At 38.9% G+C, this 22,341-nt stretch overlaps 1 protein-coding gene across 2 annotated transcripts in view; it reads left to right on the top strand.

The window, feature by feature from the left end:
* Positions 1 to 22,341, top strand: part of pcca (propionyl-CoA carboxylase subunit alpha) — a 299,632-nt gene that overhangs the window by 105,770 nt on the left and 171,521 nt on the right. For both annotated transcript variants that reach the window (XM_008106964.3, XM_062975473.1), the window contains exon 12: positions 5,146 to 5,296. In XM_008106964.3, the coding sequence (XP_008105171.1) occupies positions 5,146 to 5,296 (151 nt within the window). The remainder of the gene's footprint in view (positions 1 to 5,145; positions 5,297 to 22,341) is intronic.

The following is a 22,341-nucleotide window of genomic DNA, read 5'->3' as shown; positions in this document are numbered from 1 at the left end:
GGGAGAGGAATAATTGTTTTTTATCCAATTGCTGCCAGTTACAAGGCTAAACCCCTCCCACCTGGTCTCCTAGCAACCTACTCAGCCCAGGAGACAGGCACAGTTAGGCCTCAGGCCTCTTCCACACTGCCTATAAAATACAGATTATCTGATTTGAACTGGATTATATGGCAGTGTAGACTCAAGGCCCTTCCACACAGCTATGTAACCCATTTATAATCTTATATTATCTGCTTTGAACTGGATTATCTTGAGTCCACACTGCCAGATAATTCACTTCAGTGTGCATTTTATACAGCTGTGTAGAAGGGGCCTCATATAATCCAGTTCTAAGCAGATAATATAAGATGATAAATATACAGTAGAGTCTCACTTATCCAACATAAACAGGCCAGCAGAACGTTGGATAAGTGAATATGTTGGATAATAAGGGATTCAGGAAAAGCTGATTAAATATCAAATTAGGTAATGATTATACAAATTAAGCACCAAACATCATGTTATACAACAAATTTGACAGAATAAGTAGTTCAATGCTCAGTAATACTATGATGTAATTACTGTATTTACAAATTTAGCACCAAAATATCACAATGAATTTAAAACATTGACTACAAAAACATTGACTACTAAAAGGCAGACTGCGTTGGATAATCCAGAACACTGGATAAGTGAATGTTGGATAAGTGAGATTCTACTGTAATATGAAATAATTACTGTGGTAATCCAGTCCAACCCAATTCTGCCATGGAGGACACAATCCAAGCACGCCCAACAGATGGCCACCCAGCCTCTCAATAAGAATCAGAATAAGAAGAATATCATACAATCCTAAGGTTAGGAGAGACCCCTAAGGATCATCCAGTTCAATTTCCTTCTACCATGCAGGACAACACAAACCAAGCACTCCTGACAGATGGCCATCTGCACAGTAATAATACAAATCAAATAATAGAATCAGACCGTTAGGAGAGACTCCTAAAGGCCATCCAGTCCAACCTAACTCTGCCATTAGACGATACAATCCAAGCACTCCCAACAGTTGGCCAGCCAGCCTCTCAATAATAATAATAATAATAATAATAATAATAATAATAATAATAATAATAATAATAATATCATACAATCTTAAGGTTAGCAGATACCCCTAAGGATCATCCAGTTCAACTTCCTTCTACCATGCAGGAGGACACAATCCAAGCACTCCTGACAGATGGCCATCCAGCCTCTACATAATGATGATGATGAAGATGAAGATGATGATGATGATGATGATGATGATGATAATAGAAGCATAGAATCCAAGAGTTTGGAGAGACCCCTAAGGGCCATCCAGCCCAACCCTTTCTACTATGCAGCAAGACACAATCCAAGCATTCACAACACATGGACAACGTATAACGACAGGGACATAGACCCCCTCTACCCTCACCACTTTCACAGTACATAAACAACCAAATGCATACTAAACATAAAGACAACCATACAACAGACATTCAATACCACCACTACCTCAACAAGTTATCACCAACACCACCAGACAACACCACAGCAACGCATGGCCGGGCACAGCTAGTATTTTATAAAGGCTAAACCCAAACTGCCAAAAAATTCTGTAACCTCCTTGAATGTGTTTGTGGTTTGGTTTCAGTTAAACTGTGAATTGGACAATCGGTTTCCTCCTTTGATTAAATAAAATAAGAACTGTTCATCAGTGGAACTCTCTGCCTCAGAGTGTGGTGGAAGCTCCTTCCTTGGAGGCTTTGAAATAGAGGCTGGATGACCATCTTTCAGGGCTGCTTTGATTGTGCTTTTCCTGCATGGCAGGGGGTTGGACTGGATGGCCCATGTGGTCTCTTCCAACTCTATGATTCTATGATTTTTGAAATGAAGTTTTAGATGTTTATTATGTATTAACTTTGTAGCCCACCTTTACTCCAGTGAACTAAGGATAAGATGCATGCCTTTCCTTACACCTTTCTTCCAGAGAATTTTATATTCATCCTCCTATTTTATAACCATGTGAAACAGGGTAGGCTGAGTCCGAATGAATATTCTAAGGTCACTGACTTAGTTTCATGATTGCCCCAAGTCCCAGTAACAAAAATGCTGCCTTTTTAGGGATTATATTTAACTGTTCAGATTCAAAGAAGTACAACATTGCTTCTATTTGAACATGTACCTACTGCTTTTAGCAGTATCTCTGTGAAAGCCTTCAAAGCCTTCTGGCACAGGAGCATACATTGTACAAGATGTTGTAAGGGGATAATAAAATTGGTTGCATGTGTATGTTAGTGGTTTTCAAGGTGTAAGCTTTTGAAGATCAATGTAGGAAGTTGTGTGAGTCTGAGAGATATTTTTAATCTAACTCTGCGTGTCTGTGAATATTTTTGGATTGGACCCTCAGTCACAGAGTTTAAGATATTTACAAAAATGTTTGTTGCTTTATTGTTTCAAGGTGAACATTGAATATCTAGCAGCTGGGGATCAGGAGGACAAAATATGAAAAATGTAGATGCTTTTGAAATACATTCCTATTCCTTATTCCTCTGCCAACTTCCCTCATTTTCTAATGGGTTGCTAATAAGTAGGATCGTTCTGTTACAAGTCTCTTTGGTAAATCTTCAGCCTGTGCATATAACATTAAAAGATTTATATGTCATTAAAAAGGACATATAGACTGACAGAAATATTTTGGTGGTAAAATATAGAGGCTAAGACTCATGACAGTGTCTATCAATTTTCTTTAATAAAAGACAGGGAAAGATTTGTTAGATTTCAAGAATGCTAGATGTTCCCTTAAATAATATAAACATAAACTACAGAGAATGACCCGAGATCATCTTGTGAGTTTGGAGCCCCCAGTGGCGCAATGGGTTAAACCCTTGTGCCAGCAGGACTGCTGACTGAATGGTCGGCAGTTCGAATCCGGGGAGCGGGGTGAGCGCCCATCTGTCAACTCTAGCTTCCCATGTGGGGACATGAGAGAAGCCTCCCACAGGATGGTAAAACATCAAACATCAAACATCCGGGCGTCCCCTGTGCAACGTCCTTGCAGACGGCCAATTCTCTCACACCGGAAGCAACTTGCAGTTTCTCAAGTCGCTCCTGACACAAAAAGAAAAAAATCTTGTGAGTTAGTATATTAGAGAACCTGACAATGGGTTCAGTGCATTCGAAAAGTGGGGTGTGCACTAGACTCCACTGAACTGTTTCCTAAACCTTGGTCCTCCAGATGTTTTGGATTTTAGTTTCCAGAATTCCTGACTGTTGGCCAACTATTGCTCTATTGTACCGAAGTGGTAGGGCTGGGAATATCCATGACTATTTATACACATTTTAAACTCTTTATTGCTTATAGGAGCTTTATAAACACAGATCAAAATATTTTTTAAAACACAGGATGTGCCTTTGGTTACACATCAAAGAAGTTTTTCTTGATGATGAGATTATTACATTCCTTTGAGCACTCTAATATAAGAAATATAATTGTTGATGAATGTATAAGAATAGGAACAATTTTGTCATTTAACAAAATAAAAAATCTGAATATGTTTGTGCATAAGGAGCTCAGTGTGAAAGACAGACCAACTTCCTTTGTGGTTCAACAGGTAAAAGTTATGAATGTTTGCAAAGGTTAACCAAAAGTTTTGAAATACCATCAGAATATTGTGGAAAAGCATTGACAAAATGCATTTTTTCTGTGCCCCTGGCCTCTGGAAAATGATATATTTAGTGTCCTGTAGTGAGGAAACTTACTGGTTGAGGAGCAGTCTTGAGAGTGAATCCCAAAAGGGTTCTCCAACTGCACTCTAGGGCAGAAGAAACAGCTGTGTCCAGGGAGGGGAGGGAGAACCCTGCTGTGAGGAACAGATGAATCAAAGTAAGAAAAACAGAAAATTAAAACTTCCAGCTTTAGGGTAAAGTTGAGCGAATAATTCAAGAGGCAAGCTGTTACTGTCATTGTATGTCAGATTCATTGTTATAGGCTAGAGTTTAAATGGCAAGGCAGTATAGTTTGAAGCATGAAGGCTTCATTTCAAGGTTTTCACTGGAACATCCGGCTACCTCTAATGTCTTAACTAAAACCAGAAATGTTGTGTGTGGATATTTTAAAGATGCTACATTGTGGAGATGTTGCAAAAATTATCAGTGTTCAGTTTTTTTTAAAAAAAGGCGGGGGGAGGTTGGGACATATCAGTGGTCATTTGAATTGAAAAGCTGTTCTATAACACTCAGGAACAAAGATAATGCTTTATGTTTCCCCTTTCCAGTTATGTATTTAGGGTGTTGGATTAGAATATGTGTTCCTTTGTAACTTTTATGATTTTGGATTAAGGAATTTGAGCAGAAATGGGAACATACAACTCTGGATGTTGCTGGACTGCAACTTCTAGTATTCTTCTCCCTTGTCTGTGCTGACTAGGATTCATGAGAGTTGTAATCTAGCCACATCTGAAAGCCCACCCATTCCTCAATCCAGAACTCGGAGCTATAGTATCTAGAATATCTAAAAGTATCAATTCATTGGTTTTGTTCTCATACTTGTGTGTGAGATGGGCAAGTGTAGAGGATGACTTAATATATACAACCTGCAGTACCATTACCCCTGTAGTTTCATTATCTACATCCAACAAAATATGACATCTTCAATGTGACTTTGTGGTATACTTCTGGAGGAAATTATCATGGAGTTGTGCTGGAGGACATACCAAATTATGGAGAGGATACTTCTCAAAGATTTTTGAAATCCTCCTGCACATCTGGTAACTTTCAGTTGAAGTAATTCAGTTCAGTTGGATTTGGCTTCTTGTGTCTATTGTATGTTCAGGAGCATGTCCCCTGTAAAAATTTGATTTGTTTCTCTGTGAATTTGTAGCTTGCAGAACTCACATCAAATGCCTCTTCCCTCAGCAAATGTGAATACATTTCTTGGTCATATTCCTTGATTTTAAATTATCAATTTTTTGAGAAATGAATTGGTTCTCTTTCTTCAGTCTGAAGAACTATTATACAAAATATAGCTTTTAAAGCATTTTTACTAAATACAGTATTTTTATTCCCTAATGTGAATTGCAGTTACTTGACATTTCTTTAGTTTCAACACAATTAAAAACTTTTTCTTCTTTTTAAAAACACGTGTAGCACTTTCTTGGATCCAGAGACACGCAGAGCAATGGGAGAACAAGCTGTAGCTCTTGCCAAAGCAGTAAAATACTCATCTGCTGGGACAGTGGAATTTCTTGTGGATTCAAAAAAGAATTTCTACTTTTTAGAAATGAACACTCGACTTCAGGTACTGTGCTAGATAAAGTGACGAAGATCATATGGTACATCCTTTTAGAGGCATGTGAGGGTGAAAATATATTTTAAGGCAAAAGTAAAGGCATGGCAAAATATACCAAGAGAAGATTTTGTGCCTCATTGCAGATTTTGTTATCTACATTGCTGGTTATAACTTACTGTGCTGGAGATCTCTCATTTTACTTGAAGGTGATATAGACCTTGAATGTGTAGTAGGTTCCCTACTTGCATATTTAATATAATGAATTAAATATCTGATTTTTCCTCTAATAGAATATGTGGTATGTAATTGTACATGAATAATTCAAACGCAAATGGTGTTGCAAAAAAGCAACAAAATACAGTGATTGAAATGCATATTGGGAAACACTCATCTCCTACATTAATAAACTTGTGCTTAGGCATGTGCGATCAATAAAAAAAGTTTCAGCAGGATTAAAACTAAACAGAGGCAAAACCAAGATAATAACTAAAAATATGGATGAAAAATAAAAAGAGATTGCAAAGGATTTCAGGATTTGCAGTGGTAAAAATGTTAGATACCTGGGAATAAACGTCACAGCAAATAACACAAAACTATTAAAAAAACAATTATGAGGCTACATGGACCAAAATTCAGGCTGATTTAGAAAGATGGAAATACCTAAACATTTCATTAATGGGACGAATCGCTATAATAAAAATGATGGTCTTACCAAAATTATTATTTCTATTTCAATATTTCTTGATTATAAGAACTGGTCACCTATTTAAAAAATGGACCAAAGAAATAAATAAATTTATATGGAAAAATAAAAAGGCAAGGATTAAATCAAAATTGCTAATGGACAACACAAAACGAGGAGGACTGAGTTTCTCAGACTTAAAATGCTATTACGAGACATGCAATTTAATTTGGTTAAAAGACTGGACCACACTAAAACAAAATAGACTTTTAACTTTAGAAGGTCATGACCTAAGATCTGGCTGGCATGACTACATATGGTACAATAAAAAGAAAACAGAGAATTTTTTTTGCAATCATTTCATAAGAGCATCATTGATTAAGGTGCGGGGAAAATATAAAGATAGATTTTATAACAAAACTCCTCTGTGGATTTCACCTATCGAAGCAAAACATAAAAGGGAATTAAGTACAGAGAATTGGTTAACCTATCATCAAATATTTAAAAAGAACAATAATGAATTTATAATTAAAACACAGGCAGAAATTAAACAAACTTATAAACAAATATTATGGTATCAATACAACCAATTACAACTGAGTTATAAAGAGGATGTTAAAAAGGGATTTAATCAAGAGTTAGGAATATGGGAGGTCATAATGCAAAAAGAAAAGAAATTAATAAAAATACTCTACCAACAGCAACAGAAGAAGAACAAATTAAAGAATGCATGGTAAAATGGGCAAAGGACATAGGCCATAATCTAAATTTGGACCATTGGGAAGAGATTCGGAAGAAAAAATTAAAATATATAGCGGCAATTGATATACGAGAAAATTGGTACAAAATGCAGTTTAGATGGTACTACACTCCAGAAAAATTAGCAAAATTAAATAAAAATAACTCCAATTTATGCTGAAAATGTGGAAAAAAATTAGGGACCTTCTATCACCAGTGGTGGTCCTGCAGAAAAATTAAAGAATATTGGAAAGCAATACACCAAATGACACAAGAGATAATAGAAATTAAATTCAAATTAGAACCAGAAATGTATTTCTTAGGATTCACAAACACAAAACTAAATAAAAACCAAGACAAGATGTTCTTCCACCTAAGTACGGCAGCCAGACTTACACTGGCAAGAGTATGGAAAGGAAAAAAGCTCCCAACAACAGAAGACTGGATACTCAAAATAGTAGACATAATGCAAATGGACAACTTAACACAAAAAATAAGAGACGGAAAAAATAAAACAGATTGGACAAACTTTGTAAAATTTATGAGGAAAAGAAGAATAGATTTTGGAATAGATCTGTCTTATATATAAAGACTATCTCAAAGAAAGGAGACTGGAAAAACAACTGAAAACACAAGGAAAACGAAAGAAGAATCTCTGAAGTATAGATGGGAAGTCAATTCACACGCAGAATGTATTTTTTTTCTCCCCCCCCCCTTTGTTCCCTTTTTCTCTCTTTTTTCCTCCCTCATCTCGCTATATGCTCTATTGTTCCCCCACTTTCGCTTTATAGATCACATAAAACAAATAAAAATTATATCAAAAAAATAAAATAAAAAAAGTTTCAAAACTCATTACAAAATTAGGGGCCCTGGCGTTTTGTTTCTAAAGTGTTTCTAAAATATAGCTAGTGAAAATTTTGTTACTATAACGAGAGTAATGAAATTTCATTCCTTTTTGGTTATAGTACTTGAGAATAAATACTAAAATTGGGGGAACTTCAGGGGCTCCCTTCTCCCACATTTTTAGAACTATTGGGGTGAAACATGCTATAATGGTGGAACACATTTGCCATTGTTAGTCCATCAAGTTCCAGAACATTTCACTTATCCATAGATTTTTGGGAAATTTTCCAATTTTTATAAACAATATTTTTAAAAGAAACTACAAGAGCTATCTTCTTGAATTTTCTATACAATGGCACAAGATAACAGGGGATCATTCCCCCCCAACTTTTGGAAATATTCGTACATCTACTGAGTTTAGGGATTATTATTTTTTTTGACAAAAACAGTTTTAAATAAAGCCACAGCATCTTATTGAATGTCTCTCATATATTAACCAATAGAAACCAATATTAACCAATTCTACATTTTCATAGAATCCTAGAGTTGGAGGGGACCTCCAAGGGCCATCTAGTCCAACTCACTTTGTTAGTTATTTGGGATTTAACTCTTGAAAGAAACATATATCTTCAAACTGATTCTTATGGCCTTCTAATATGGACTGGTGTAATGAGAGGGGAAATCATAAAGTTGGGATTAGGAGTAATGAGGCTGCTGAAAATATGTAGGCTTTTCTTGATGGTTACATTGTGGTTCTTGCCAAAGCACTTTTGAAATGTAAGGGCTGTTGGACATGTGTCATTATGATCTTTTGTATAAAAGCTTCATCAGTTTTTAAACTTGAATTTTAAATGTGTGTCCTTTGTTTTATCTCTGTTTTGTGTATTTTATTAAGTATTTTATAGAAATACATTTTAATATGTATCTTTTATAGAACTACATTTTAATATGTGTATAGTGGGATTTTTGGATGTTTATGTGTTTTAATTGTTCTGTAACCCACCTTGAGGAGAAGCAGGTAAGAAATAAAATTACTATTATTATTATCATTCTTACATTTATGCTTGTGTGGCTTTGGGGGTTACAGAAATGAGCATCATTGGTACTAGTGCACAGTGTTGCTTAATGCATATGTTAACAATTTTTTTCTTCAGCACTCTCCAATTCTTTTTAATATTTTGAAAATAGTTTAAAATCTTTCTTAAAAATGTGAAAGACAGGAACGTTATAGCAGTGTGCTTGAATAAACCTTTCAAAAGGAGGAAAAGCACATAAGGAAAAGCAGGAATGAAGTATGTCTAAGCAGGAAAACTGACCAGAGCAATTACTTTTGACTTGTGTGAGAATATAGAAAATGGCTACAGTTTGAATAAGTTAAATACAGCAGTGTCAGTAAAGCACTGCAGAAGGAAATGTCTTTACTCAGATTTCAGCTTCTTGTTATTACCCTTCACAACAGTTCTTATTGTTACGTTAGCTTTTGTCAAGTTACTTTTGCAGTGTTTCTGTATGCAAATGTTAAATGTCCTTTGCAGAAATTGGCATAATTACTATATCATGACAAACACATGAGAATGTTCAGGAGCAAGTTTTTATGTTTTCCTCCTCACTTTCCCTCATGCTTAACACACAAAACAAAAAGACTATAAATGTCTTCATAGAAAGTATTACAACTCAATTTCAAAGCGGTATAGTATGAAATTGATTCCAGCATTTTGAAACTTCCTGATAGTATATGGATAAAATTGCAAAAAATGCTTTACTGCAAACTAGACGTAGAAAATTATACTCTTTTATCTTTATGAACAAAGGAAGGGGGATGGGGGAAAAAGGAGTTACTGAACCCAAGGGTTATTCCTGCTTGTTTTTATAAGAGCAAGCTTTTTTGTTTGTTTGTTTGTTTCTGTATTGACTCATTGTCCTCTGGTATATCAAGGCTAGTATCATTTCAACAATTTCATTGTTACAGAGCTACAGAAAGCTTCCCAGTTTGAAAGAACACTGTGAGAAACTTTGGAAAACTGCTCTTTCCAACTTTATCAGAATTTTGTTATATTGTATTGTTCTGGGCATGGCCCCATGTAAGCCGCCCCGAGTCCCCGTTGGGGAGATGGTGGCGGGGTATAAATAAAGTTTATTATTATTATTATTATTATTATTATTATTATTAATTGTAAAAAGGTAAAGGTAAAGGTTTCCCCTGACGTTAAGTCCAGTCATGTCTGGCTCTGGGGGTTGGTGCTCATCTTTATTTCTAAGCCGAAGAGCCGGCGTTGTCCATAGACACCTCCAAAGTCATGTGGCCGGCATGACTGCATGGAGTGCCGTTACCTTCCCGCCGGAGCGGTACCTATTGATCTACTCACATTTGCATGTTTTCGAACTGCTAGGTTGGCAGGAGCTGGAGCTAACAGTGGCCACTCCCGGGGTTTGAACCTGGGACCTTTCGGTCTGCAAGTTCAGCAGCTCAGTGCTTTAACACACTTCGCCACCGGGGTTAGCCAATAATTGTGCTAGCCAGTAATTAAAATGTTTGTTCAATATATTTCTCTTACTCCTCTATCTTGGCCTTATATTGTCTGTAATTAGTGCTTCAGTTTGAGAGTGATGAGTAGTAATTTTATTGGGTACCATTACAGCTTTCCCAATTGGTCTGTTATTTTTTCCAGCCCACAAACTAGATTTTTCTTCCTTTTATTAAGAGCAATCTTAATAATTCTCATGCAGCCTTTTCTAAATTTAACTTTAAAGCTAACAAACTATGCAGATGTGTTTGTTTTTACAGCTACTTTGAACTAGTTCTTTTAATTTCTCCCATCTGTTAATATCCCCAATATTGATGGCTTTCCTTGCCCAGAAATACAATTCTACTGTATTATTGTTGCAGGTTTGAGTTTGGGTGCTCTACAAACACTGGTCCTTTTAATCTGCATCTTAATTGTAGGTGGCTTACTTTTCATCATAAAATATCTTACAATATTTTTAATAATCATTTTCAGTACATAGGATTCAATATATTTTGATTATTTTTTGTCATTATCACAAAATCTTAAAATATAATTTTAGAATAGCACACACAGACACAATGTTTTTTATACAAGTAAGACAAAAATGTTCCTGGTTGCTCAAATTAAACAGTATAGGTATTAAAATAGTGGGCCACTTAGATTAACTGACACACAGCAATGACGGGCAGCATATGGCTGCTTCTCACATGCTGTTCTCTAAAACAAGTGTAACAAAGCATATTGTATATGAATTATACTAGAAAACTGCACCTGGCAATCATGTTTCTGATCACATGGTTCATAGAGGCTGCTAGAATAGTTTGTAGTTCCCTACCATAGCTATATGTGGTGGAAAATGGACATTTGCTAGAAATTGAGTCTGAAATAACATTTCCTTGTTCCTTTTGCTCACCCCATGAATGCAGAAAGGTTGAAAAGAAGAGAAAGGGACAAAATCCTTTGGCTGAGGGATTAGTTTGGGAGGGTGACTATAACTTTTCTAGCAAATATTGGTGCCCCTTAGGTTCTTTCTCACTATTATGTCTCTTGTAGTGCAACAAGTATAATGAAGAACAAGCCAGCCATAAGAGGAATTACACTGAATGCAGAATAAACTTGTAGGATCATAATTTCAGCAGGAATGTCACAAAAGATAGAAATGTTGTTTTATACTTATCGATGTGGATATCCTGGTATTAATTGTGATCACCTAAATTAATAACAGATGGCACAAGTAATACTTTGTATCGAAATATTTAATTAAAAGCGAACAGCCTTTAATTAAGAGAGAAGAATGTGTTCATCTAATATTTTGTCTGCTTATTTCAAATTAGTACGTAAACTTTAGTCTTGGGAAGTTACCTGACTCCAAATAAAAGAAATTGGGGGGAAGATGCACACTGACACAGAAAGGATCTGAGATGGCTGTGCATCCCAGAACATGGGGAAAGATGGAAGGGAATGGGGTAAGAGTGTGGTTGAGCCTCCTTCTTTGGAGGCTTTTAAGCAGAGGCTGGATGGCCATCTGTTGGGGTGCTTTGAATGTCATCTTCTTGCTTCTTGGCAGGGGGTTGGACTGGGTGGCCCATTAGGTCTTTTCCAACTGTATGATTCTTTGATTCTAAGACGGTTGGTTCCCTCCACTTTCCTAAACCTTTCAGTTTCCTTCACCTTTTCATGACACTTAGGTACCTTAGTTAATCCACTTCCAGATACTTGGCATTCACAAACACCTTATTGCTTTATAGCATACATTAATTTGCATATGGCCATTACACATTATGGGAAGTCATTTTATTTGCTAACAATTACTGTTAATAAACTTAATGATTGTAAATTTATTTAACCTGTCAGGCTCACTTCAAAGGACCAGTCTGAACGCAGATCAAAGATAGCTGCTCTCAAATCCAATCTTTATTGAAGAATACATGACTTTGGAAAAGTCGAGAATGACCTAATGTTTACATACATTCAATTTTATCACTTCTGATGCAACGTAATAGCACACGCAAATATCATCATCAAACCCCACCCTCCGGATCACATTACTACCATTCCCACACACTACATCAATTATAATTGTTTATACTTTCAACCCTGAGTTCCCAGGCTCATTTTATCTTCTCCCGCCAGGTGCTTGCAGGGTTGTTTTATGTTATGAAGCCAGATTCAGGGCTTGGAAATCCAGCCCTGGGATTTGGCTCCATGACATGGCGCCCTCGTTTTCTTCATCCTCCTCTTCGGTTCTTTTTTCATCATAGTCCTGAAACAAATCAAACAACAACTCTATGTGTCCATTTTGTCCAAAGTACCCATATACTTTTTCAGTAAGCTGCGATGGAATACTGGGTGTATTTTCCCTAAACTTTTTGGCAATGCCAACTGAAAAGTTACTTCATTGATAACACCCTGTATTCTGAATGGTCCAATATATTTGGGGCCCAATTTTCTCGAAGGTAGCCCCAATTTGATGTTTTGGGTACTTAACCACACTAGATCTCCTTTATCCAATTTATCACCTTCCACCCTCTTTCTGTCTGCGAACGCTTTATACTTTTTGTGTGCTTCCTTTAAGGATGCAGTCACTTGACTCCAGCATTCTAGCATTTGTGTTTTCCATTTCCCTGCCTCTGTTTCCTCATTCTCTGTCCATCTTGGTAACTGGGGCAAAGGCTGTATTTCATACCCGTAAACCACTTCAAAGGGGGTTTTATTTGTTGCTGAATGTATAGTCGAATTAAAAGCTAGTTCTGCAAAAGCCAACCACCTAGACCAGTCATTTTGTCTCATGTTAGAGTACATTCGAAGGAACTGCCCAAGTGTCTGCTGAGTACGTTCTACTGCCCCGTTTGTCATGGGGTGAAAAGCAGAACTTAGACTCCTTTCTGCTCCTAGCATTTCCAAGAATTTTTCCCAAAATTTTGCTGTGAATTGTACTCCTCTGTCACTGACCACTCTACTGGGACATCCATGCAGTTTGTAAATATGGTTTATGTACAATTCAGCTAGTTTCTCGGCCGATGGTAGTTTCGTCAGTGCTATAAAGTGGGCCTGTTTAGAAAACAGGTCTAATACTGTCCAAATATAACGATGTCCTTTGCTAACCGGCAGTTCCCCCACAAAGTCCATAGCTACACATTCCCAAGGTCTGGTAGGTTCCGCTACTGTTTGTAATAATCCCATAGGCTTCCCACCTCTCGATTTATTTCTGGCACAATCATCACATTGAACAACATGATTCTTTATGTCCTTCCTCATTCCTGGCCACCAACAATGTTTTGCTATTGCCTTCGTTGTTTTTGTAATTCCTGTATGACCAGCGCTCTGGTTATTGTGAAAACGATGCAAAATCTTAATCCTTAATATTGCTGGGATATACAGTTTCTTGTTAACAAACCAAAATCCCCCCTTCTGCTCCCCCTTTTCTGCGTTGGATGCGATCCACTGATCTCCTTCATAAGACTGTTTCAGCTCGTTTCCCCAATTATCTTCCCCGTCAAGTTCAACAATAGCCGTGTTCTCCTTTTGGGTTTGCGCTCTTGTCCTGACAGCTAAGCCCCATTGTTTATCAGAGAATATTGTCCCCTCTTTTGCTGTGGTTATGCCTTCGTGTTGAGGTACTCCCCATTCTTTTACATCTGATACTTTAGCTGGGTCCATAGCTAATCCTTCTGGAGATATCCGATACCCCAGAAAGTCAATTTGAGTTTTATTAAATTCACATTTGGACAGTTTTGCGTACAGCTTTGCTTCTCTTAGTCTCTGCAACACTTCCCGGACCAATTTCACGTGCTTTTCCTTATCTTCACTCACAATCAAGATATCATCAAGAAATATAAATACCCCTCTGTACAACAAGGGGTGTAATATTTCATTTATAAGCTGCATAAAGCAACCGCCTCCGTTTTTTAGTCCGAAAGGCAAAATTTTATATTCAAAATGGCCGAATGCGCAGGAAAATGCAGTTTTCCAAGTATCCTCCGGTTTGATTCTTAATTTATGATATGCTTCAATTAAATCCAGTTTAGTAAATATGCTCCCTTTCTTCAATACGGTAATTAAATCCTTTACTAAGGGCATAGGGTATTTATTGTCCTTAGTAATTGCATTTAAATTACGATAATCAATGCACAATCTTAGGGAGTTGTCTTTCTTTCTCCTAAATAACACTGGGGCCCCGAGAGGAGAATTGGATGGTTTAATGAAGCCTCGCGCCAGGTTTTTATCAATATACTTCCTCAATTCCTCCTTCTCCTGCACAGACATGGGATATACTTTTGGTTTTGGTAAGTTTGCTCCTGGGGTTATTTCAATTTCTACTTCTATATTCCTTTTGGGAGGTAATTTACTTGCCTCTTTCTGATTGAAAACATCCACAAAGTCTCTGTATTCAGGTGGCAATAGCTGTGGGTCTATTTCACCTGATTCATCTCCCTCGTCTTCCTCTTCTGCAATTTTGCTTATCTCCCATTGCGTCTGCTGTTCTTTAAATGCTAGGCTCTTTCCTCTCCAATCTACGTCAGGATTTGCCTGTTCGAGCCATGGTATCCCTAATATTACGTGGTATGTGGCAATAGGGGCTATCACAAAGGATATTCTTCCTTCCCATTTGCCTATTTTACATGGGACCTCCCGTATTTCCTTTGTAGATACTTCCCCAGCAGCAACTGATCCATCTAGCTGCGAAAATGCAATTGGGGAGTCAAGCACCATCTGCTGGCATTTCAGCGCTCCTGCTAGTTCCGGAGTTATAATGTTCCTAGAACAACCACAATCCACAAATGCCTTGCAGGTGGCCCGATTCTCTAGCCCCGAGATGCAGATTGGCACTACTATCATGCGTTTGTCCCGACTCACCAATCTTTCCGGAGATTCTGGGGCTTGCACCTCCTCCTCCGCACGCCTCCCGGTTGCTGGCTTGGGTTTTGAGGGTTTTGGCGGCTCCCCCTTCCGTGCCCAACATTCTGCTGCTCGATGGCCCGTCTTCCCACACACAAAGCATCCCGGTTTAGGTTTGTTGTCGTCTCCTCTGGAGGGAATCCCCGGCCTCCCTCCGGACCTTTCCTGCTTCCTCGTTTCTCCTCGGCCTTTTGCCACCGGTCTTTGCTGGCCGCCGCTGCTCCTGAAGCGCTTCACTTGGGCTAGGGTGGACTCAACGCGCCCCGCTAGTTGAATCCATCCCTGGAGCGTTTCGGGGTCATCTCTGTGCGCTGCCCAGCTGAAAACCTCGGGGCGTAGTCCCTCTTTAAATATTTCCACTTTGGTCACTTCAGACCACTCTGGTACCCTTTCCGCGAGGTGGAGGAATTCCTCTGCGTACTCGGGCACCGTTTTGTCCCTCTGCTTTATTCCTTTAAGCTGGTCTCGAGCCCTCAATTGCTCTAGCCGGTCTCTGAACCGGTTTTCCAGTGCGGCGAGGAAGCGGGGCACTGACCTCAGGCATGGGTCGCGTCTGGCATGTAGTTGCACATACCAGCTTGCAGCTCCTCTCTTTAGTGTGTTGCCGATGGCTCGAACCCTGCTTGCTTCGGAGGGGAATGTGTGTGCATTGTCTTCCATGTATCCTCTGATGCTAATTAGAAAAAAGTTCAATTCAGTTGATTCCCCTCCGTATTCTAGTTTGAGATCTTCCCTCCTTGGCATCCATTCTGCGGCCCGTTGGTGCTGTCTGGGAGGCAGGGGGAAGGGTTGCATCGGGTTTCCTTGGACGGCCCCTCTGAACCCGCCGCGCCCCACTCCGGTAGTCATTCTGCGCGGCTCCCGAAATTCTGCCGCCGCTGTCGGCCCTTCCACCCATCCGCATACGGGCCTCGCTGTAGCCCCCGCATCTCGTCTTCCCTCGTCGTACAGCACATTCTCCTCCTCTTCCTGGATCTCCTGCTCCTCTCCGCCTTCGTCTGCTAATCCACTGGACCCGATCCCTGGCCCCAGTGGTCTTTCCACCCCGACGCCCATTCGGGGGGTTGGGAGCTCTGTTGGAGATGGCGGCCTCAGAGTTCCCAGAGCTCGCTGGCGCTCCACTTCGCGTGCCATTCTGTCTCGGAACTCCAGCTCCTGCCAATATTCCTCATCTCCCTCGCCCCTCGCGGCCACGGGACTCTGCGTTGATGCTCGCTGGCCCCTCTGGCTCCAATCTCCTTCTTTACTTGGCTCTCTCTCGGCGCCATATCGGATGGGCTCCTTTTGGAGATTCTCTTCCAATAGTGGCACCAACCTCCCTACGGTTTCCGACAGCCTGGATAAATTTGTTTCCAGGATGGATAACCGCAGGGCCACGGTCTCCGGCATGCTTCCTCCAGATCCCCAACTGGTTTCCGCAGCCGCAGAGACGCCTCTTCCTCCCCTGGGAATCCTCTGGGTCACGCCGTCCGGCCTGGGGTACCCCGTAGAGGAAGCTATGGCTTGCAGCGTCTCTTCTCCCAACGGCCGGGCCCCTTGCAAAGGCCTCCCTGCTCCATTTGGGCTTTGATCTCCTTCTCCACTCATTATCACTTCACTGCGAATTCCGCAGGAGGGTGAGAACGGGATTCTCGACTTAAATGTCAGGCTCACTTCAAAGGACCAGTCTGAACGCAGATCAAAGATAGCTGCTCTCAAATCCAAACTTTATTGAAGAATACATGACTTTGGAAAAGTCGAGAATGACCTAATGTTTACATACATTCAATTTTATCACTTCTGATGCAACGTAATAGCACACGCAAATATCATCATCAAACCCCACCCTCCGGATCACATTACTACCATTCCCACACACTACATCAATTATAATTGTTTATACTTTCAACCCTGAGTTCCCAGGCTCATTTTATCTTCTCCCGCCAGGTGCTTGCAGGGTTGTTTTATGTTATGAAGCCAGATTCAGGGCTTGGAAATCCAGCCCTGGGATTTGGCTCCATGACAACCTAGCATATAAGGATCAACAGATATTTGTTAATCTATATATAAAAAATGTAATGTTCGTTTTACTATGGAGTAAACATCAAAACCACTGGACCAAATCACACCAAATTTGGCTACAAAAGACATAGTCATCCAAAATATGTCTTTCAATTAAAAAAACCTGGAAAAATAGTACAAAGTACAAAGGATGAGGAAGAGCCTTCCCCCCCAACTGCCAAATAGAAAGGTAGGCTCTGCTGCCTTTAGCCCCCCCCCCTCCCGCTGTCTTTAGGCCTCACCCTCTTTGTATCCTAGCAACTCCTTCAGCCTAAATGGTGTCCAGGGCAAAGGCAGAGTGCCTTTAGGCCAGATCCACACTGCCTAGAAAATACAGATTATCTGATTTGAACTGGATGATATGTCAGTGTAGACTCAAGGTCCTTCCACACAGCTATATTACCCATTTATAATCTTACTTCATCTGCTTTGAACTGGATTATCTTGAGTCCACACTGCCATATAATCCACTTCAGTGTGGATTTTATACAGCTGTGTAGAAGGAGCCTCATAAAGTCCACTTCTAAGCAGATAATATAAGATTATAAATATGAAATAATCACTGTGGTATAATAATACAGAACAATATAATCTCTATAACTAGGACAGTCAATAAAGAGCAACACTCTGAAAGCAGGGAAATTGGGAATTCCAGAAAGGAAACAATCAGGGTCAGCTAGCACGTCCCAACAAAGGATTCCCCCAGGCAGGAAGCACCCAGGCTTTGAAGCTGCAAGGCCATTAAATGCTAATCAAGGTGCCTAATCCCCAGGCTTTGAAGCCATGAGGCTACTTCATCCCATTCAACCTGGCCTAACAAGAATGCCCTATGTAGAAAGCAGCCAGGCTTTTAAGCTGCAAGACTATTCAGTGCAATTCAATCTGGCCAAACAATAATTCCCCTACAAAGGAAGTAGCCAGGCTTCAAAGCGGCTCTTTGATTGAGGGTGCTACTCCAGCTACTCCAGAAAACGGCCAGGCTTTGAGGCTGCAAGGCTATTCACTGCTATTCCACCTGGCCAACAAATGATTCCCATAAGCCATAGCAATGCGTGGCTGGGCAAAGCTAGTAAAACTATAAAATGAAAGCACAACAAAAATCACATTCCGTTATTGTACTGTTTGCTTAAAACATTGGAATCCTCTTCCTTTTAACCTTGTCCTTTTTAGGACATATAACACTATGTAACACAAATTTTGTTTCTGGGTTATGAATATCATTTCCTGATTGGTTCTGTCATAAAAACATGGAAAAACGTTATTAAACTGCAAAAAACCTTGTTTTTGCAGGACATCCTGCAGCACATGTTGTTATAGTTTTTCAATGACTATTTCATAAAGTCTCAACCAATTCAACATAGTTTGTGGCAGCCACAAAAACGAAGCTTCTGGAGTATAACAACTACTTAAGCATAATTAAACAGGATATAACACTTTCAAATTAGGAACAGATATTTTCCAATTTCTGTTATATAGTGTAATGTTTCTATAACGAGAGTGGAATTCTTTCCCCCTTCTCTCTGCATTAGTACTTTTTCATTTTACAGTACTTTTGCTTTAGCTTTTAAAAATTAAGTTTTGATTTAGGGACTTTAATGTGTAGGAAGGAAGGGAGCAAAATACAGTGAAGGAATTACAATAAAGAAAAATGTGCCATAAAATGCAAATTAGCAACTTTTCCTAATTAAAGGGGGAAATTTGAAATTTTCTTCATTGAAACAGGAACATGAGTGTATATGTGCATGTGCAAATGTATACAGAGAATTGTTTTGCTTAAGATGGAAAAGAGGTAAATGAGATCAGCATTGAGAAAGAGGTTTTTGGAGACCCTTGATATAGGTCAAAATTTGTAGCAAATTTCTGTTTCTTTTAAGCTACCTTTACCATACAAGTCTGAAATCCTACATAAATTAAAGTTTATTTTATATATTTTTTAAATTCTGAAGATGAAATACAAGTTGTGCTAAAATATATAGCACCTCGTTGGAAAATTATATTGTTTGGTAGAAAAAATCTTTATGCTTATGTTTCTACTAAAATCATCAGATATATCTGAGGGTGATATCAGTATCTCTGCTTGGTTGGCATTGCTCTTTCATCCTATGTATGCATATTAAATGCAAATCAGCTGCTTTGCCAGAGAGGAATCAAGGTATTGGACAAGGATATCTAGCTTGGTGATTTGACCTTCCCAGATTATTTCAAGACTGCAGTATAAAGTTGGAAGCAGTTGCATTTCACTTCTTTCCAATTAATAGTGACTCCTGTCTCATTGCCATGTAGTTAGGTCTGGTATTTTTCCAGGCACACCTCTTAAGTCTTCTGAAAATGGTGTCAGATATCTTGATGTAAGTGGTTATTTGCTGTTGAAATGACAGGTTATTAATCACTCTAAAATAGCAAGAGTTTTAAGTATCGCATGGAGTTATCCTAACTGGTTGTGTGACCATGTGCAAAGAAGGCAATGATTTCAATAATAAATCTTCATTGTCCTCATCATCTTTTTTGGTCTTTTAAAAAGCAGAATGCTGTATAAAAGGCCTGCCAGCATCAATCTAAAGACAAAGAGAAGACATATTAGGTAGAGAAGAGAGAAGCAGGAGAAAAGTGGAGTATATTTAGGCAAAACAAACTATCCCTGAAATCTAGAAACCTGGCTTTCGTTCTGAATGAAATATTCCATGCTTTGTCTTGGTTTGAGCAAAACTGTGTTCTACAGCATGCTTTTTGACCTGGTGTGGAAACTAGTGCTCTCCCCTCTGCCAGCCCACAACTGTGTTGAAAACATGTTTTAGTAACAATGAGAACAAAGATGCTGATGAGAGTTGGTGCAAGGACACAGACTGTTTCATTTCGTTTATGATGACAATGCAATAGATACAGAACAACTGGGCGCTATATTATGCCAGTACAATTCATGTGTATTCTTGTGAAATGATTAGTCCGATTAATGAACTTTGTACGAATAGTCTTTCTGAAAATCTTGTGGAGGCCTGCTCTTTTGGCCATGCCAGATGTTTTAAGATCAAGCAAAACTGGTGAGAGAGTCCTGATTCTCTGTAAGTTAGTTTATATAGTTACCCTTTCTAATCTAAATGCTGTAAAGATGATATATGCTATTTTAAAGCTGTACTCAGAATATCTATGATCAATACGACGATGGCATCTTCTAAAGATCAAAAATAATGTTAGACTCTTACCTGACTGCTGGAGTTCCTCTTCCAGTATCGTACAGATGTCAGGTGCAAAATTCTGCAGACTCAAATTTATTCTATTTTATAGTTAATTATGTCAGCTGGGATGACATTATTTCTCACTTTCTTCAGTTTTCTGAAAAGATCTCACCCTGTTCATCCCTTCCAAAGTGGGATGTTTTTAGCTTGTTTTTTATGGCTACTTATGGCATGGTATTAATTGCCACAATGTCCCCACTGTTTGCAACTTTGTGTGTGTGTGTGGAGTAGATCAGAATCCTCAGTTGGAAGGCGTGAATTCTTGTTTTGTTAAACACGGAAAGCTGTGCCAACCATAGTTCAGTTACCTAATCTTGTTCATGCTCCAGAATAATCAGCCATGATGTATACCCTGATATTCTACTGTTACAGTTTTCAGTATTTGAATGAAATGCACAGTTGTAGTTGCAAGTGAAAAATGGAAAGTTCTGCTCTCTTACATATGAGGAAAGAAGGAAGAGAGTTGCTATGCCATAGCATTTTATGATTATGAATCCAGTGGCAAACTTGTATATTCACAATCACAAATATGTTTAGCAGAAATGGACACGTGCCACATTTTATTGGAACAGAAAAGATCACAACATCATTGATTAAGCTTGCTTCTCAAGATGGATCTGAATTCAGGCATCTGTCTGCTCACTGATGGGATTCAACTATTTAGCCTATGTGCAGGGTCGTACAGTATGACAGATATTGGAATCTATTCGGTCAGAGGCCACTGTGTTTTTGCTTTTCCACCTGAGAGTGAGGCAGAGCCATCTGCTACTAAGGTGAAAGTGACCTGGTTTCCCAGATGTCTCTTAAATGGACCCTCTGTAGCAGATAGAATGGCCTGTTCACCCACAAACTGAATCCAGCTCCTATGACAAAACCAATGTTATGATAGTCCCTGTTAGCAGGGACTATCATAATGATAAAACAATTATCTGTGCACAAATCCATGGGTAAGGATGGTGGACAAAGCCTTCCAACTGTTGGCATGGTAGCATGGGAAGCAGCCTATGTGGGCCAGGAGTGGACCTGAGTGAAACCTTTACAAACCCTGCCAGCCAAATAGACTGCTTCTGATGGGCTGGCAATCCCAGTCTCTACACAGCCTCAAAAAAGAGTGTTTCCTTCTGGGAAAGAGAAACATCTCTATCACCTAGACCAGGGGTCCCCAAACTAAGGCCTGGGGGCCGGATGCGGCCCTCCGAGGTCATTTACTTGGCCCCCGCCCTCAGTTTTATAATATAATATATTGTATATACATATAATATTGATAATAATATTATAATGTAATACAATATAACACTAATAATAATACCATATAATAATATTAATTATATATTCTATATTACATATAATATTACTAATAATATTACGGCATAGTGGTATAGTTCAATATAGTAATATATAATGCTAATATTGTGCTATGCTAATAATATAATATATTGTATGTACATATAATTTGTAAGCCACTCTGAGTCCCCTTTGGGGTGAGAAGGATGTGATACAAATGTAGTAAATAAATGCAGTAAATAATAAATAAATAAAGAAATAAATAAATTTTAGACTTAGGCTCGCCCAAAGTCTGAAATGACTTGAAGGCACACAGCAACAACAACAACCCTAATTAACATGACTATCTCATTGGCCAGAAGCTGGACCACACTTCCCATTGAAATCCTGATAAATGTATGTTGGTTAAAATTGTTTTTATTTTTAAATATTTTATTGTTCTTTCGTTGTTGTTGTTGTTGTTGTTGTTGTTGTTGTTTTTGCACTACAAATAAGACATATGCAGTGTGCATCGGAATTTGTTTGTATTTTTTTTTCAAATGATAATCCAGCCCTTCAACAGTCTGAAGGATTGTGGACCGGCCCTCAGCTTAAAAAGTTTGAGGACCCCTGACCTAGACCATAGTGCCCATACTTGCTTTGCCCACAGCCATGACGCACAAATTGATGCTCTCATTCAGTTGGGAAACACATTTGTTATGGCTGATTCAAGCTACTGTACTGTGTAGGAGACCTCATGCAGTAGCTTTATATTCAGTCTGTGACACTTTTTGCATGTAACCACCATACTATCAAGAGACTTTGGGAGGTGGGAATTTAATGGCAGGG

Source organism: Anolis carolinensis, chromosome 3, assembly GCF_035594765.1.
Source record: "Anolis carolinensis isolate JA03-04 chromosome 3, rAnoCar3.1.pri, whole genome shotgun sequence".
In the NCBI taxonomy this organism is placed as follows: domain Eukaryota; kingdom Metazoa; phylum Chordata; class Lepidosauria; order Squamata; family Dactyloidae; genus Anolis; species Anolis carolinensis.
This window is presented reverse-complemented; position numbering and strand designations above follow the sequence as displayed.